The following is a 19,389-nucleotide window of genomic DNA, read 5'->3' on the forward strand; positions in this document are numbered from 1 at the left end:
TGACCTGTCTCGAGGAAGAAGATAAGCCGGAAGATCTCAGCCAGGCGTGGCGGCGAATGGCAATGGCGTGGGCGATCATCTTGCCGGCCGTGTCGCCCGTATGCTTAGCCATCTGGATTTGATGATGCGCTAACGAATCGGCCTCTTGTTGGAGGGTGGACATGACCGACCGGTCTTCGTCGGACAACTTCGCGAAGAAGGGCTGAGCTTTTTCCCAGAGGATCTGCTGGTATGCCCCCATACAGGCCCCATAGTTCGCCATTCGACAAAGTAGAAGGGCTCCGGAGTAGAGCTTTCTGCCGACCGCGTCGAACCTTTTACCCTCTCTGTCTGCAGGGGTAGTGGATTCACGACCGGAGGACTGAGAGGCCTTCACGACCATGGAATTCGGGTCGGGGTGGTGTTTAAGCCATTCTAAGGTGTCGTCATCCGTACGATACCAAGACTCGATTCTCTTCGAGGTAGGAGGGATCGAGGAGGGGGTTTTCCACGAAGATTGGATAACATCGAGGAGATAGGGTAAGAACGGCAACAGCGTGGCTGGAGGGGCCTGGGCTTGGACCCGTTTGAAAACCGGGTCAGTTACTGCTTTGGAAGTCTGTTTAATTTCTAAACCCAGGGCATCAGCCATTCTAATCATTTGCTCGGAGAAAGCCCGAATGTTGTCGGTAGGCGAAGGAGGATCCACCTCATAGGCATCATGGGGAGGAGAGAGATCGAGGCCTAAGGATACCACCGAGGCCGAGAGAGCAGAATCCGGGCGATCAATCTCTATCTCATCGTCCCCAGCCCCTTGAGGGGACTGGGGGGGAGATGACAACACAGTCTCTGGTGGCGGCACCGCCTCAAGAGCAGGAGCTATCTGCAGCCGAGTTTGTTTGGAGGCCGAAGCCTGGACCGCTCGAGCCAGGCGAGTGGTTTGTCTACCCCGTTCCGGTGTCGAGGTCGGGGGAAAAAGCTGCTGACGAGATGAACGATGAGAAGCAGCAGGTCGAGGAGATGGGACCCTGACCACTGTCTGAGTGGAGTGGTGGGGTGAGTCCTGCAACTCGCCGTCCGAGAGTTGGTGAGGAGAAGGCTGGCGAGGTCGCTGAGCGGGAGCGATCGGAGAAGACCTTCTAGAAGAAGTTGCCGAAGAAGGGACATCCTCATGAGCCCTTTTAAAGGCGATCTTCATCGCGGAGGTCGATGGAGGAGCCCCGAGCTGGGATCGAGCCGAGGAAACGGAAGCTACCGAGCTCGACGTCGAGGAAGGACCGACCCGACCAGAACGTGTCGACACCGTGGCCGTGGTGAGAGTGCACGGTGGTTTAGCGGCCTTGGACGACCTGGAGGCTCTGGACGCCTTAGACGAGACCGAAGGGGCTTTAGCCGCTGAAGACGACATCGATTCCGGGTTAAGCGGCGACTTCGTGCCCGAAGTCGACGGAGCGGGTTCAGGAGCGAGCGATTTTTCGTAGAGCGCCGCTCTAAGCCTCGCGGCTCTATTTTTTCGAGCCTGGGCCGTTAGGGCCAGGCAGAAACGGCAGGTACCGACGACATGTGCTTCTCCGAGGCAGTAGAGGCACTTGGCGTGGCCGTCGGAGTCAGGAATTTTAGCGGCACACTGAGTGCAGCGCTTGAAGCGAGTCGTAGACATGAGAATCCGAAGTGAACCTTGCGGCGGAAAAAAAGGAACTGGAGAGCAGACGCCAAGGGCTGCCTTATATGCCCTCCGGGGACGGAGGGGCGTGGCTACCGCCAAAATTTAAACTTCAGCTTGGGAAGAGTTTCCGTTGGGACCTGCGCAGGCGCAGCCTCTCCATTAGTGTGCATTCACAGAGTACACGAAGAAAAAGCTCTTATTATATGTAGGAAGTAGCACTACCCAGATATGCAATGATGCTGGAGGAAGAGACCCAGAGGCTTTGTTTCCTCATGCAGTGAGCACTTCAATGTGGCATCTGGACCAGATGCCTTTAATTTTTTAGAAACAGACATGCCGGGAGCATAAGTCTTCCTAAAAGTCTCTGTCAAGCACTAGCTGGGGCAACTTATGAAGGAATACTTTATTTATGTCCTCACAAGAACTAGAGAGAAAGTCTGCATTTACTGGCAGAATCATTTCTGGTCTAAACTGTATTACCCAAAGTAAGGTGAGGCCTCTCCCATGGCCTACTGGTACCTGATGGACATGAGGAAACAATAAACATCTACAAGGACTGAGCAATCTCCTTGTTCTACAGGACTGACTTTAACAGAGATTCATAATCATGGTCCCAAATCAATAGTCAGTACCAAAAGGAGCAGACCAACTGAATCAATGGAGCCTTGATGAATCAATATTTAGGTAATAGTCTAAAAAGTTGATTTAGGACACATATAAAAGGTTGGGAATGTAAACAGCATAAATCGCTTTAGAGGATGGCTGGAGGTGACTAGTCCAGGTTCTCATTAAGAAGTACTCTAGATCTGCTTTCAGAAAAAAAGAATGGATTTACTTAGGCAGCCAAGAAATAAAACCCACATACATAAAGAAGGGAGGAAGGTAGGCAGGCAGGCAGGCAAAGTTGAAAAAAGTCTGCCTATCAATACTGTATGGAATATTTTGTCACCTTTCAGGGTTTCCAGTGTCAGTAGTGCAAACTACAGTGCCAAATTAACCATATTATAGGGAGAGATTTTTAACAGCATAGTGAGTTAAGCAAGTTACTTTCTAAGATATGAAAGTTGTAGTGACAGAAAATGACTACTATTTATTTATTTATTTATTTATCTATCATGCCAAAAGCAAATTGAGAATACAGTTATAATACATAGAAAAACCATAAACAAAGTTTAAAACCTTGCATTATATTTATTAGTATAATTACTGTTAATCAGTAATTATTTAAATTATTCTGAATAAAAAAGTTCTAGAAACAAGGACATTGGCTTTGTAAACACTATTTTCCTCATTGCATTTTGTGACCCACATATACTCCCCAAAAGTTTTTAATATGGAGAATTGGTTCCATTATTATGTCCTGTTACACAGTGCCGCTTGAAATTTTAATTTTGTAATTCTCTAGAAACAAAAATTAGAATTAGGCCCTGAAGGAGATACACAAGTGAGCATGTGAAGCAAAGTGATAGAAGACTGATAAGAGTGTGAGTTCTCAGTATGCATTATCATAGGAACTTTCAATACTTCCTTTGATTTCGAGCATATTAGTAGCATCTAGAGAAGAGACAGAGGGAATTAGATCCTTATGGTTCTCATTTCTAAGGAGAAGAATCTGAGGGATAGCTTTTGCCATCTGTTTTGAATCCTGGTGCTCCTCTACCTTGGCTTTAACCTCATGACCAATGTCTTGATCAGCCAATAAGCTACTGTCCTTTGTATGAAATTCTTTGAACTCTTCTGCTCTCAAATTTCGGCATGAAAAATCCAATTCCAGTGTATCATCCAGGTTATCCTCCCCAAGGCGAGAATGCCTGTCTTTGTTTGTGGAAACCTAGAAATAAATAGTAATTAGAATAATAAAGTTGGATGAGACCACAAGAATCATCCAGTCCAACACCCTATAATGCAGGTATACACAATCAACACATTCCCAAAAGATGACTATCCTACCTTTATTAAAAAATCTCAAAAGAAGGAGACTCTTGCCACATTCCAGGGCAGTGTTTTTCACTGTCCAACAGCTCTTACTATCAATAAATTCTTTCTAATGCTTAGGTGGAATTTCTCTAATTGGGCAGTTAGATTTTGATTAGTTATCTATATACACCACATGACCAACATCAACATCTGTCCTCTCAACAATATTTGTATCAGAATACATCCTGAAAATCACCAATCACACAACACCCTAATTTGTGCAATTCACCCCTTTTCAAATAAAAAACGAACATGGCACATGCTGCTGGCCACTTTAAAACCTTGCAGCCCAGACTGGTAAGAGAACAGCTGAAAATTCTACAACTCTCCTCTGCTCTGCTGGCCACTTTAAAACCTTGCAGGCCAGACTGGTAAGAACAGCTGAGAGAGGAGCCTCTCCTGAGTGGCTGCTTTGGGCTGCTTCTAATGTTGGGCCTTTTCTATCCTCGTCCCTTCTGGTGTTGCTGCTGCAGTGTCCAAACCAGAAATGTAGTCTTGGGGCTACCTCCACCATCACCCCCATGGTTGCTGTGTTTCACTGCTGGCTTGTTCTACCACCATTGTCATTGTCATTGTCACCCTTGGAGGAGACGCTGTGGCTTACCATTGCTCAGTGTTTTAACTTTTGTTAGCAAGCCATCCCTTTGCCTCCTCCCTGGACCAAACGGACTGGTCTGGTCTAAATCAACTGGACCAGCTGGATGTCTTTTTGGGAATCTTTCATCAGCCCATTGGGCATTCCTTAAGAATAACTGGGTGTGGGTGGATTGGACTAATTTGAGGTGGGGGGGGGGGAGCTGTGTGTGACAACAATTTGAGGGTGTTCAGCTGCTATTTATCAGGGTTTTGGCCATTTAAGCCACTGGACTGTAAGACCTCTAATCATGCCTCAATGCAATGTAAGTTTGATAAGTTTGATATGCTTTAATATGTTTTAGTTATTTGAAAGACTAATTGATATGTATGTGTTTTTTTACAGCTTTATAATATTGTGCTTTATTGACATTGTTATTATCTGAATCTGGCACTGAATTATTGCCATAGTTTGTAAGCCACCCTGAGTCCCCCTTTGGGGGCAAGAAGGGCAGGGCAGTAAATAAATAAATGTAGCTCTGTGCTATAAAAACAGAATATTAAACACTAAAGGTCTATAATAAAAAGACTTAACAAAAAGGTGAAAACTGAAAGGATTGCACAATTACCTCAATAGGCATTCCATAGATTTGTTTCCACCTCTGAAAATAGCTTCTCTACACACTTAGGGAACAGAGCCTGGATGATAGCTTAAAGTCTCACCAGCATAATTATTGGTGAAGGCTGATAGCCAGTAATCCAGAAACATATAGAAGACCACACAGACTGTATTTCTGCTTTAAAGGCTGAGAGAATTCAAAACTAACTAGTCCCATGATTTCTTTTTGACTTAATGTTTTCAAAATACAAAAGCAGCTGAACAAAGAGAAATTTGGAATGCACAACTTATAGCTCTGACAATGTAGTTTGCCTGATTCATACTCTTGCTAGCAAAGCTGATAATATGATATGATGGGCATTAGAGTCCAGCCATATCTTAACATTCTTTCAACTGCTCACACATCATTTAAACAGGAATGGGAGATAATCTTAAGACATTAAACAGTGGTTTGGTGGAGAAATCAAGCTGAACGAAACTCAAGTATGTCTGATTTTTCAGTAACACAATTGCTTCCTTTTGTGTGCACTTTTTTTAAACATATTTGGTTGGGATACATACTGTATCTGAGAGGACAGATATAAGCTGTATTGTGAGAAATTTTCTTTTGATTTTTTTTATTTAGGAGAAATCAATTTTCGCATTTCATGGGGTAACTGAAAAACCCAGTTGAAACTCATCAGCTCAGCTCCATTAATTAGACACTTTTCATGACTTCTCTATAGGATAGCCCATGAGAAAGAAATCAGAGCTCTTGTTCTTTTAACAGCTGTTTGGGAAAGTGCATTCCAGCAGGTATCGCATGCATGAAAACCTGCACCTGTTGAAATTCCCTGTGTCACACAACTATTAAAAGTACTGGATCCCTACCCTACATCTCTATCATGACGATTTTTTATAACTTTCACATTGGGGCCATTTCCCAAATTTCTTCATCAAACAGCTCATGTAGAGAGACAGGTTGGAAGTAATGTTTAAATTATCCAAGGACAATATACTGGTACTCAGGACTCTGCACTGTCATGCATCTTGTTTCTGACACATAATACTGGCTATTCTAGTTGCTGAGACACCTTGTAGTTTTAAGAATTATACAAAAACTCATTCCCCTACTACTAGGTGCAGCTTTTAAAGCTGTGGTCCCCACCCCAATCAATGCAATAGTTTTAAGAGACACCAATGTAGAAAGTTGTCACCTTTCCCATGTGACCACCTGAACTAGCTTTGAGACTGAAGCTGAGTAGTTTGTTTTGAGATGTGGAAAGGTAGTATTTTGTGTGCAAGAGGTAGACATACAGAATTTTGGGCAATTGCCACCTCTCTATCTGGAAACTACCAGTCAAATTTCTAGTTTCAGTTTTTATTTTTCATTGGTCTGATAGATCCCTCATATCCTTCATCTTAGATCTTTAGGGCCATCAGTTCCCGATTCAAGAGGGAAAACATTCTTACCTCTTCATCTGATTCTATATAATCAGAGTCCAGCATTTCTCTCTTGATGTAAAGCAAGTTCTGGGATAGAAATGTAAAGGGGGGTTGAGTTAGTAGGATTATAAAAGAGCTAAAGAGAACCAAACATTTGGCCACAGCTTTCCAGTATAATAAATTTTACAGGACTCAAATCTTAGCAATTCCACACAACATGGGGGAGGAACAGGAAGGGTTGAAATATAAAAGTGAAAGACAACCTTAAACACTGACCAGGAACCTTTTACAAGCCTACTGATATTCTTTCCCCTTTTTCATTACTTGGTCCATTAATAGCATAGAGAAAGTGTCTCTATCTCTCTCCCCCCCGCCCCCCTTCATAATTTAGATACAAAAATTTGAAATCTTGTAGTGGTCCCCTTTGGGGTGAGAAGGGCGGAATATAAATACTGTAAAATAAATAAATAAATAGTGGTACAATTTGCAGGTTTGACAGAAGAACTTACCAAAAAATCTCTCTCTAGAAGCTAAGCTAGGAAAAAAGTGAATGCTCAAATCTTTATCAAGATAATTTTCTCTTTATTTGTAGTAATTGTACTCAGTTAATTTGAGTGATTTGGGTTAATTATTTAAATTTAGTGACCTAATAATAGTTTCCTTTGTGGGAGGGGCACTGTTGGTTACTGATCCTGTAAATACTTATACGTAGTAGCACCAGTGAGGTCAGGGGTGGAAAATGTTCAGTCCTTCCAGGAGTTATTAAAATGCAACTCTGCACTACTGGTTATGCTGGCCATGACTGGTGGCAATTGTATTCCAGCGACATCTGGAAGGCCACCCTTACTCTCATATCCTCCAGCATTTCATAGCTGAAAAGTGGAATATGTGTGGACAACAACAACATAGTATGATCAAGATGAAGATGTATACACAAGTATGCTGTTCCATGAGTCTGCTTGTAAGGGCAAGATTCCATCCCAAGTTAAATGTACACTGCTTTGGCACCTTAAATGAATTTGCAGCAATTTAAAGAAAGTTTGGTAAGGACAAAGAAATTGGGATATTTTTAAAGCAGCAGAACAGAAAATAAATTTGAATGGTGCCTGTTCAATTGAGGCAGTTTGAAGGAATGCCATTCTCTCTCCCCCCCCTCCCATTTTAAAGAAAGCATTTTCATGTATGATATTTTAGATTTCACATTTTGAATGCCTGGAAGAAATCTCTGCAAAATTAGTTCGTCACCACTTTAACCACCATGGCTCAATGCTATGGAATTGTTGGAGATGTAAGCCTTTTAGCTTTCTCTGCCATAGAGTTCTGGTGCTTACCCAAGCAACAACTCTCAGGATTCCATAACATTGAGTCATGGCAGTTAAAGTGGTGTAAAACTGCATTACTTCTACAATATAGATACATCATAAGCAACGTTCAAACTAATCCCTGCCAAAATTTGTCAAGTTTCTGCTTCCAGAATCTCCAAGTCAATGTGAACACTAGCCATGCTAGCTGAGGTATTCTGGTAGGTGTCATACAGAATATTCTTATTCCAAGCAGCTTTTGAATATAGACTGTTCAAGGGGAAAGGATTTTTAACTATGACATCTAGTGTGTTTATTATTGCTTTATAATAGTGATATATTTATTTTTTAAAATTTCTTTAGATCCGTGGTTCCCAACCTCTTTTTGACCAGAGACCACTCTCCAACATTATAACCAAAAGGGTTACGAAACAGTTTTTGATCAACTTTAGATTAGATTTGGTTATTTTGGGTGCTGATTGAAAAAACTGCATTGGATAGACCACAACAGCTCTAGTTTCTGATACAGAACATATGCCATCCAGTAGTCGCCATCTGCCCACCCATAGAAAATGATATTTAATAATCTAGAGCTGACGTGGTCTATCCAATGCAATTTTCTCAATCAGTACCCCAAATAACCCCAGGAACAGGGCTAAAAAAAACAAACACACCAAGATACCCCTACTTCCAGGCACCACATGGAACAGCTTTGCTTAGAGGGACAGAGGAGGAGAAGCAGCAGTCAGGAGGCTTGTTGTCACACCTTTCATGGGTAGTCAGCCTCTCCCTTCCTGACATCCCCATTACCTCAGCACTATAAGAGGGTCTCGCGGGACCAGTTGCTGTCATTGTAGCAGTGTAGTAATGGTGAGGCCATGGACCATATTTTAGTTATTGGAGACCATTGGTGGTCCATAGACCACAGATTGGGATCCACTGCTTTAGATTGTAGGCTTTTCATCTGCATCCATTTTGATTTTTGATCGGGGGGGGGGGGGAGGCAAGATATCAATGATTAAATAAAAATAGCTAGCACATAAGTGTTCTGTGTAAGGCAAACTCATGTTCAAGAGATGTCCATTAATGAAACGTAATTACTCAGAGATGGTGATGGGGCCCAGTCTTAGAATCGCACATGCTGCAGGTTCATGCATATTATACACATTACTTTTAGTTGTGCCATAACTTGGTTATGTGGTCACCAAATGAAGAGACAAATCTTCTCAAGTATAGATGTCTGTTGTAAAGGAAATCCACTGTCCTAGAATCTATATTCACTGGTAATTCTGGCTGAAGCATTCTGAGAGGTGCAATCTAAAAAAGTAATTTTTAAAAGCTCGTTATAGTAACCAGGCAAAATTCCTGCAGTGGGAAAAATGGAACAAAATGATTTGAAAAAGTGAGAAAGAGAAAACTACTAATGTTGAAAATTTCCAGGAGTGGTGCTTTGCCCTTTTCAAAACCTTGTCCCAACCTTCCTCCCCTTAAAAAGTGAAAAAGAATTAAAGTGAATGTATGGTGATTTCAATTTTTTCTTTCCCATGTTGTAGGGGTGTTGTGGATTATAGGATTAGCCTGCAGAAAAGAAGGCTGAGAGGAGACATGATAGCCATGTACAAATACGAGAAGGGAAATCATAGGGAGGAGGGAGCAAGCTTGTTTTCTGCTGCCCTGCAGACTAGGACACAGAACAATGGCTTCAAACTACAGGAAAAGAGATTCCACCTGAACATCAGGAAGAACTTCCTCACTGTGAGGGCTGTTTGGCAGTGGAACTCTCTGCCCCGGAGTGTGGTGGAGGCTCCTTCTTTGGAGGCTTTTAAGCAGAGGCTGGATGGCCATCTGTCAGGGGTGCTTTGAATACAATTTTCTGCTTTTTGACAGGGGGTTGGACTGGATGACCCGTGAGGTCTCTTCCAACTCTACTATTCTATGATTCTATGTAGGAAATTGGCCCCACACCCCAGGTTTGGTCCATGCCTGGTTTAGGGTAAAAAAGAATATACTTACTCTAAAAGAAAAAGAAAAAATGATTCACCTGCTAGTTTGAGTTTTGAGTCAACACCTGCTTTAGCTCTGTAATTATCATTTTATATGATTGTCAGAACTATAAACATCAGGCGAGAAGAGTGTCTTTGGGTTCCTGCTACCTGCATTGGAAATAATCTACACTGTAAGGATTTTTAAGAGTAAAGCCCACTAAACACAGTGAGAGTTACCTCTGAGTAATCATACTGAGACAGCTTGTGCTCCTCTCCTGAGGAGTATTGCCATTCTAAGAAGGGTTGTTCCAGGGTTTGCTCACTTGGAAAATGAGGTCTAAACTTAGTACTTTGTTTCTATTAATCATGCAGCAAGTGCCAGCCAGAGGCCTGTAGTATCTTCTTTTTAATTAATTGACTGGTTTCTTGGTTTATCTTGAAAGCACCATCCTGTGTATCTGTGAGAAATTTTGACACAGCGATGAGGTTAATAAAGATTTCAATCCCCAAACGATTTGATTAGTCCTCTTGGTTCTCTGTGGCTGTTCATAAAAGGCAGCTGTTTCATTATCTCAATCTACCCGTGGAACTATAAAGAGCAAGCTAGCATTTAATCCATTTTTTCAAAGTCTCTTAGTAGGAGGAGATGTTAATACGCATTTGAGATAGAAAATGCATCTGAAGTTAAAATGAGTCAGAGTTGCGGGTTCCCTGGAGGCTGGAAAATCTGGATGGTTGGTTTGCCTCTTTTTTGTCTGTGCAGATAAACCATTCTATTCAATTTGCTCTTGATGTTTTTACTGCTGTGGATTTTTGGATGTTCCTGACCATTTAATTTCTGCTAGATGATATTGGTTTTGAAATTGTTGCTGGCTGTTTTTAGCAGTGGAAAAGCTGTAGAAGGGTACAATGGGAATTGGGTTAGGGAAGTAGAGCTCGAGTGTGTGTGTGTGTGTGTGTGTGTGTGTGTGAGAGAGAGAGAGAGAGAGAGAGAGAGAGAGAGCGCACACGAACGAACTGATGCCCAAATAGTGCAATTAGACTTTTTAAAGGCCTATTATGAGGATTCCACCTGGGTTCTGTTTTAGAAAGTAAAAAGCTGACACCAATCCAGATGACTAAAATCAATGCCATACTATATTTTTAAAACCCAAGTGTGGGTGTTGGGGGGTATTTCTATTTGAGTCCTTGGCTATTTCTGTTGGGGTTTCTTTTGTCCTCCATATTATATAACATGCACATGAAACTGCTGGATGATAATGCCAGAGTTTTGGGGGTATGATAGCCTCAGTATGTTAATGACATCTAGCAATATTTTTCCTTTTCACCTAATTCCAATTAATCTGTTTCATTTGTGAACATCTGTTATCTGTTATAGAACAGAAAATTAAGGTGCTCTGAGTTAGTGAAAAGACAGATATGTTAACAGGTACTAATCACGTGCTGAATGAAGTCTCACTCCCTGTGATGAGGCTGGTTGACAAATTGGATGTAATTCTGGATTCACACATACCAGGATGCCCAAGTTTCTGCAGTGACCAGAGGTGTATCTGCATAGTGCTTGGAAGTGTCTGGTCCGACTATGGCAACACATGACTCTCTTGTTGCGATAGCATAATTGGATATAAGTTTATTTCTAGGCTTTTCAAAATGGTAGTTATGGCCCATAAAGCTCTATGTGGCTTGGGTCTAGGCTATCTGAAGGCCTTCTTAAAGGCTCTGGATAATTCAATTCCATTTTAATGGTGTATGATAGTATGTTTTTTATTTACCATATGTACTCATGTATAAGTTGAGGGTAGTTTTGGGGACAAAATTACAATTTTTGATACAATGCATGGATAAATTGAAGGGAGGTATTAATGCCAACTCATGGAGTGAGCTGGTTCTGGCTACTGCCACCACCATTTCCATATGCGGGCATTTAAAATGGCCACAAGCGGCATCACAGAGGAGACAGTAGAGGGGAAGGTTGCTTCGTTTAGGTTCTTATGGGACAGGCTAACCTCTTGTTTTTCTTGTCACTCTACTCAGAGAAGAAAATGGCTCCTTTTTAATATAAGAGTTAAGGACTCACATTGACCTGTGGGTAAGTTGATCCAGGTTTTTTGAGTTGATATTTGAACTAAAACTTGTAGACTTATTCTTATATATATAGGGTAAATCATCTTCATCATCATTTAATTAAATCTTTGTATATGATTTCATTTATTCTAAATTTTGGGAGCATCCATTTGTAAATCTCCATTTGAGGGAGAAGGTAGATGAATGATACTCTATTTTGCAACTTTGATACCTATGACCAGCTATCAAAGGCAGCATGGCTAAGGCCTTGGACAACTGTTTTCTGTTTGACTTGACATTAGTAATCTTGACATCTTTATATGTTGACTTCTAAATCGCAACACAAATGAGGAAGTGTTTTTGCTCTGAGTCTACATTTTCCTAATCCCCTGAGACAATTTACAGGGATAGATAGATCTGAAGCAAGTAGTGTCCAGCAGTCCCATTCTTTATCACACTCAATGGGGAGGCTTATCTAGTGTAAAGCCAGAACTCTTCTGCCTGGTGCCTAAATCTTTGGAAAGACTTTTGTAAATAGGCAAGGACTACATACAGTTCCAAGGTGTTTGGTTGCTCCCTGCTTAGAGGTTAAATTATCTGTCCAAATCTGATGAGAATACCTCATAAATTAAGGTGTTTGGAAGAACAATAGCTTGCAAGGAGCTCAAAGGGCTCAATTTGTGGGAATAAGCATTACAATGGGAAATGAGATTTGGTATAAGCAAGTGAAAGGTGATGCACATTAAGGAAAACCACAACCTTATACATGTAAACTATTGGGAGCCGAAAGAGATTTCAGTCAGGACTTTTGTGCTGATGTAACTTTGCTGTGTTGTAACTCATTTTTAATGCCAACTTCATATTTTTGTGACCAGTTTAATTGCTTTCATGTTTCTTTAATGATTTTTTTTTCGCTTTTCAAAGTTACAGTGAGTGAGGAATATGGTCAAATATAGTGCTTTTGATGTATGTTAGGTGTGGTGCCTCAATGTGATTTGCCATTTTGTAATGATGTAGTTTTTAGCTGTCTCTAGATAGCAGAAGGGAATGAGTCCAGTAGCACAGTCCTCCTTTTAAACCAAAGGAGTAGGTAGTAGAGAAGATGCTGTTCCTGAAAGCAATTTTCAGACCTCGCATCATAGAGTTGGAAGAGACCTGAAGAGCTATCAAGTTCAACTCCCTGCCATGCAGGAATATACAGTCAAAGTACTCCTGACAGATGGTCACCCAGCTTCTGTTTAAAAACCTCCAGAGAAGGATATTCCAAACTCTGAGGCAGTGTATTCCACTGTGGAACAGTTCTTACAAAATTCATCCTAATTTTTACTGAAATCAGCTTTCTTAAATCATGGTCAACTACACTTGGCTTCACCTTTCCATTCCATAACAAACTCCAAGGAGAACATAGTCATGCTCACCTAAGGACCCTAATACTGCCACCCCATTGACCAGTTCCACTTCATTGTTGGTATCTGATCCCCTTGTTGCTTTCTTCACCTTTTGTAGAATGACCTGTCCTGCAAGGATAGTGAGGAATTTGTTAGAACTTGCACTGTTGGCAGGATGTGATTTTCAACAAATACCAGGCTGGTTGAAACCTTATTTATTTGGATAAGATTATACTCTTTCATTAGTATGTTCCAATCATAAGACTCAAGAAAAGCCAAGGATATATTTGACAGAGTTGATATTTTTTTTTAGAAGAGTTTGACTTTTAAAAAAATATCAGTTGAAATCTCCCATTAGTGCTACATATCTTCATTCTGAATGTGTGGCCATCGCTTCCAGGAAGGGATTATCCAAACTGGGGAGTTTGCAGTAGATCCACACAGTGATAGCTTTGTTATTTTTCTCCTTAATTTTTACCCAGATGCTCTTAGCTTGGCTTTTGAGAGCTCATCACAGGTTAATTCTCTCTCCTTTTGTCATGTATGTCAAACAGCCTATCTTACATTTTCCACACTGCCCTCCTGTGTGATGTAAGATTTTATCTCATTGCCACTGTTAGTTAGGTTCAAGCACCAGTTCAGCCAATGTTTTGTAAATAGAATGCAAAAATTATTTTGCTGCAGGCAGTAAAAAATGTTGGGACATCCTTGCTGCCATTTCCTCTAAACTACCAGGGCAGAAGTAGTAGGAGTTATGTCTAACACAGCACTGGGACACTGACTCTACTCCAAGTTTTAGCCTGAAAACAAAGGAAATATCCATGATGGCCAACCAGCAGTGGATCCCAAATGTTGCTCTTCCTCATGTTTTGGACTTCATCTTCCAGAGTTCCTCACAGTTGGCCAAACTGGCTAGAACTTCTGGGAGTTGGAATCTAACACACTAGGAAGACCAACGTTTGGGAGATCCTGTGAAGGACAGACTTCAGTACCCTGGATAGCTCTTTAAACAACTGACTAAAAACCGCATGGGCAAACTTCACCCCTTCAGGTGTTTTGGACTTCAACACCCACAATTCCTAACAGCCTACTAGTTGTTAGGAATTGTGGGTGTTGAAGTCCAAAACACCTGGATGGTCGAAGTTTGCTCACACCTGGACTAAACCCTTGAGCAGATCCCACCAATGAGGACATTCACACTGCCATATAACGCAGTTTGTGTTGGGTTTCATCCCTGGACTGCACAAGTTTTTGTGTAATCAAGTTTCTAGTCCTCATGAGTAGCTAGACTAAAGACAGGGCTAAGCTGAGGGATTCCTTCCTCCACATTCCTATGCATGTTTCCCAAAAGGGCTTTGTCTTTACTGCTAGCCACTGTCTCCTCCCCCTTTGATGATGTAGCAATGGCTGTGAGGGAACTTCCCTGGGTTGACCATGCAGTTTCCATCATTTTAGGGTTTTTCTGCATTTTTTCCTCCCTGTGAGGATGCACATTTTGCCTGCCTCTAGGCAAAATGTAGCTGCATTGATATTTTTACATTTTACCTTCTTTAGAAGCTGAGATAATAAGCTAGTTAGCTCCAAGAACTTTTCTATCTAGAATATATTCCTTTTACTCCAATAAATATTTTGAACCAAAGTTCTGACTCTGTAATCCTGAGCCATCCTAGGGAATAGAAGTCTATCCTTTCTCACCACACCTAGGTTTCTCCTGGTTATGGGGTTTATTCCTCTATATACTATATACCATACTTTCCTGTTTTTACGTTTCTCTGTAGATTATAGACACCTGTGTTTTTGAGTTTATTCCTCTTACTCTGCTATATTTTTGGTGGAATTGCCCCAACTGAGGGTTATTTTTGAGCCTAACAGCTCAGATTCCCCAACAGTTTGAAACTGTATTATATGATAGCATGAGTAGGAGCTCCCGATGGTGCAGTTGGTTAAACCGCTGAGCTGCTAAACTTGCTGATCGAAAGGTTGGCAGTTTGAATGTGAGCTCCCACCGTTAGCCCCAGCTTCTGTCAACCTAGCAGTTCAAAAACATGCAAATGTGAGTAGATGAATAGGTACCATTCCAGTGGTAATGGCATTCCAGGCAGTCATGCCAGCCACATGACCTTGGAGGTGTCTACGGCAACGCTGGCTCTTTGGCTTAGAAATGGAGATGAGCACCAACCCCCAGAGTCGGACACGACTAAACTTAATGTCGGGGGAAACCTTTTTCTTCACCTATGGGTAGGACAAAGGTGGTTGGGACTTTGGGGAGTTGGAGTGCACTGCAAGTTGCAGGGAGGGATTACTAGCACCCTTTAAACGATGGGCTCTTCCACCAACTTAAAACCCACCAGCCACCAAGGCATGTGCTTCCACTTGGGAATGGCACTCTGTATATACTCAGGGACGCTCTTTAATTTCCTCTCTCAACGATGGGCCTGAGCTTTCCAATCAGGACTGAACTCAGATAGGTTTGAGTTCCAGCCAGGGCGAGTGGGGAGAATAAAGCACCAAGAAGAGAGCAGAGAAGGTGGCGGAGAGGAGGCTGTGGTCTGCCTTGACCTGGGGATCCAGGGGGGCGAAGGGAGCGAAGGGAGCGAGCGAAGCCGCCCTTTTCCTTGGTGCCAGCCTGCCTTGGCGACGCCGACCCTCTTCCCGATCCCCTCGGCAGAGGTGGGAGGCCCCCCTTGGCAGGGGAGGGGGCGTTGTGCTGAATCCGCGCCTTCCCAGACCCCGGCTCCTCCCAGGGAAGCTGCAGCGCGGCATTTCGAGGGGAAATCAGTCGGCGTCGAGGGGGAAGAGGAGGGGGCGAGTTGGACGGGGGAGGAGGGGACGGGCGGCCGCCTCTATAAAAGCGGGAGCTGCCAACTCCTTCCCTCTTCTCCTGCCTTCGCCGCCGACAAACGAAGGGGGAAAGCCAGCCAGCCTGCCCGCCCACCCGCCCCGGCCTTCGCCTCGCACCACTTTCCGGCCCAAACTCCCCGCGGAGGGCAATGAGACGAGGGGCTGAAAGGAGAACCCTGCGACGCCTTGCGCGGCTTTAAAAACTCCCAGGCGAGAGGTCCCGCGTTGGAGCCGCGGAGGGTTGGTGGCTGCGCAGGCGCCGAGGGGAAAGGGGACGTGAGCGCTCTGTGTCAGTCTGTCTGTCTGTCTCTCCGTGTCTCACTCGCGACCACTTGCCTGCGGTTCAGGATGCTCCCTCCTCCGCCCAGAGACTCTCCGCCGCGGCCCCTCCTGCTGGGCGCCTGGCTGCTCTGGGCCCAGAGCTGCCTCTCCCAGCAAGTCCTGAGTGGTGAGTGAGGGCGAGAGGAGAGCGGGGAAGCGGGCCCTGGAAAGAGAGAGGGCACAGCCAGCCTTGGCCCCGCCAGGTGTTGAGGACTTCAGCGCCCAGAAGCCCCAGGGCCCTCCCACACAGCCCTAGATCCCAGAATAGCAAGGCAGAAAATCCCACATTATCTGAGTGTGGACGCAGATAACCCAGTTTAAAGCAGATGTGGGATTTTCTACCTTGATATTCTGGGATCTAGGGCTCTGTGGGAGGGCCCCCAGCCTACTCATCTCTCTGTTAGGAATTCTGGAAGCTCAAGTCCCAAACACCTCCAGGGACAAAGGGTGGGACCTACTGGTTTTAATTCCATCTTCAGGTGTTCTTTGCTCCCGCAGCTGTTTTTGGATTTCAACTTTGAGCCCTTCCACACAGTTATATCACCCAGAATATCAAAAGCAGAAAATCCCACAATATCTGCTTTGAACTGGGTTAAAGGGGGCCCCTTCCACGTAGATGAATAAAATCCCCATTATCTGCTTTGAACTGGGATATATGGCAGTGTGGACTCAGATATCCCAGGGCCCTTCCACACAGCCCTATATCCCAGAATATCAAGGCAGAAAATCCCACAATATCTGGTTTGAACTGGGTTATCTGAGTCCACACTGCCAAATATGCCAGTTCAAAGCAGAAAATGTGGGATTTTATTCAGCTGTGTGGATGGGGGCCCAGTTCAAAGCAGATATTGGAGGATTTTCTGCCTTGAAATTCTGGGTTATATGGCTGTGTGGAAGTGCCTTGAGTCCACACTGCCATATATTCCAGTTCAAAGCAGAAAAATGTGGAATTTAATTCAGCTGTGTGGAAGGGGCCTTTGAGTCTCCTTCAGGGAAGGTAAAGTGGGGTATAAATAAATGTAATAACTCCCAGAAGCCCAAGTGCGCTTGGCTTGCTGTCAGGAGTTCTGGGAGCTAAAGTCCAAAATCAGCGAACCAAAGGTTGGGAGCCACTGGTTTTACTCCCATCTTGCAGGTGCTTTGGACTTCAGCAGCCCAAAATTAATCAGCTTGACTTACTGCTAAGAATTCTGGGAGCTGAAGTCCAAAACAACTTGAGGACCAAAGGTCGAGAACCATTCCATCTTTAAATGCTATGTACATTCTGGGGCATCATACATTTTGTCTTAGGTGTTCCTTCTTTCCCATCAGGGTTGGGATATTAGACCCCAAGTAGAATTGACTTTCCAGGAAGTGCTCTGCTTGAGTCCTGGAAGCTCTGAGGGCCCTTCCACACAGCCATATAACCCAGAATATCAAGGCAGAAAATCCCACAACATCTGCTTTGGGCTGGTTTATTTGAGTCCACAGTACTGTGTGGAAGGGCCTTGAGTTCATTTCCATATATTCCAGTTCAAAGCAGAAAATGTGGGATTTCATTCAGCTGTGTGGAAGGGAACCCAGAATATCAGTAGATAAACCACAATATCTGCTTTGAACTGGATTATTCGAATCCACACTGCCATACAATCCAGTTCAACGTGGATTTTATACTGCTGTGTTGAAGGCGCCTGAGTTACTTTCAGTTATTGTTCCTAACTCACACACTTCACTTTCTGTTTTGAAATGTTGGGGGTTTTTTTGTTCAATTTTCCCCTCCAGTGAACATTTTTCTGTACCCTATGTTAGTCTTATACGTCAATCCCATGTTCAACTTCATGTGTTCAATTTCCACTACTGGAGTCAGGTTCAAGAAACAGTTCATCCAGCTTCTGTACATGGAATGGCACTCTATATGTATGCGTCTTGCATAGGGGTTTCCTAAAGAAGGAATATGCAGAGCTGGCTTGCATATGTTCAGGATGGTATAGGTGTCTTATGGTGGAAATGATGTATTGAACTGCAGACACTATCAGTCTTCAAAGAAGGATGAAAAAAACATTTAAACCCGCAACCATTTGTAACTTTGTGCTGGTTTATCTGATTATTGAAATCTCCATCATAGTTTTGTGAATGAATGAATTACTGCCGTTTTTCATGGGAAGAATATCCACAATCAAATTCTACTGAAGAAATTTCTGATTAAAAATGTGCTGTCATGTGCAAATATTTCAATAGGTTTCTGAACTGAGCATCACTATTGAGAAATCTGTGTTCTTAAAGATACCACATCAACAATATTTCCCTTTTTCTTCTCTTTCCTACCCCTAAATGGGGAAAAACATTTGAACAACTGGTTTTGTTGTTGTCTTCAGGTCAGTTCCCAATTCTAGTGACCTTAAGGTGGACTTAATATTGGGTTTTCTCAGTGAGTGAAGCAAAACTCAGATGTATAATGCATAGTTTAGGAAAAGTAATTTTGGTCTGCTGGTTGCCATCCTTGCTGGGATTCTGGAACTTGTACTTCCCCAAACTCTCAAGATATGCAGACTTTGTATGTGTAAGTTTCCAAATATGATTATCAATCTCTGTTTAATTCATAGTCATCACAGCAATATATTTCCTTACCCATCTCTTATAGTAGATTGGCTAGTGTTCAGTTCCTGTAGATTAAACACAGACTAACAATCTGCACTGCACTGAAGTGAATATAATCCTGGTTTCTAAATAGGATGGGCCTTATTGTACATGAATAGTCAAACTTAAAATGCAGCCATAACCAAATGGACAAATAATTTTCTTCAATCTCCTTTATCCTATGTCAAATGTACATGGACCATTTTGAACTGTAACAGCACAGACTCAGGAAGCAGAAGGAGATTTGGTAGGTTATTGGAGTATTTTATAGCTATTACTTTATCATCTAATTCCAACTTAATCTTACTTGCTAACCATGACGACCTTGGTGTCACCATAGATCGAACACTAACATATAAGAAACATTGCATGAACACCAAGCACAAAGTAGCTGCATGCAATAACATCCTGCGGAAACTTACTGGCAGTGCATGGGATGCAGACCCACAATTAATAAGAACATCAGCCCTGGCCTTGTCTTACTCAACTGCTGAGTACGCCTGTCCTGTCTGGCACAAGTCTGCCCATGCAAAGCAGGTGAACGAAACATGCAGAATAATCACAGGATGTCTTAAACCCACACCTGTTGATAAACTCTACAAGTTAGCTGGCATTGCCCCTCCTGACATGCGAT

At 42.9% G+C, this 19,389-nt stretch overlaps 1 protein-coding gene and 1 long non-coding RNA gene across 6 annotated transcripts in view; one reads left to right on the forward strand and one right to left on the reverse strand.

Annotated features, from left to right (window-relative positions):
• chodl (chondrolectin) overlaps positions 1-19,389 on the forward strand; it is a 161,664-nt gene that overhangs the window by 111,790 nt on the left and 30,485 nt on the right. Inside the window, exon 1 of one of the 5 annotated variants that reach the window (XM_008107644.3) lies at positions 4,497-4,521. The exons of 3 other annotated variants lie outside the window; for them this stretch is intronic. In XM_008107644.3, coding sequence (XP_008105851.1) covers positions 4,515-4,521 — 7 coding nt within the window. In that variant the 5' untranslated portion in view covers positions 4,497-4,514. Of the gene's footprint in view, positions 1-4,496; positions 4,522-15,891; positions 16,267-19,389 lie in introns of those variants that run through there. One more of the 5 variants, XM_008107640.3, reaches the window with a different exon arrangement.
• On the reverse strand, positions 2,733-7,504 carry LOC100558861 (uncharacterized). Its single transcript, XR_506005.2, has 3 exons — positions 6,749-7,504; positions 6,267-6,326; positions 2,733-3,476 (listed from the first exon to the last, which is right to left on the reverse strand). It is a non-coding gene; the product is annotated as an uncharacterized LOC100558861 (long non-coding RNA).

Source organism: Anolis carolinensis, chromosome 3 (assembly GCF_035594765.1).
Source record: "Anolis carolinensis isolate JA03-04 chromosome 3, rAnoCar3.1.pri, whole genome shotgun sequence".
Taxonomy (NCBI): domain Eukaryota; kingdom Metazoa; phylum Chordata; class Lepidosauria; order Squamata; family Dactyloidae; genus Anolis; species Anolis carolinensis.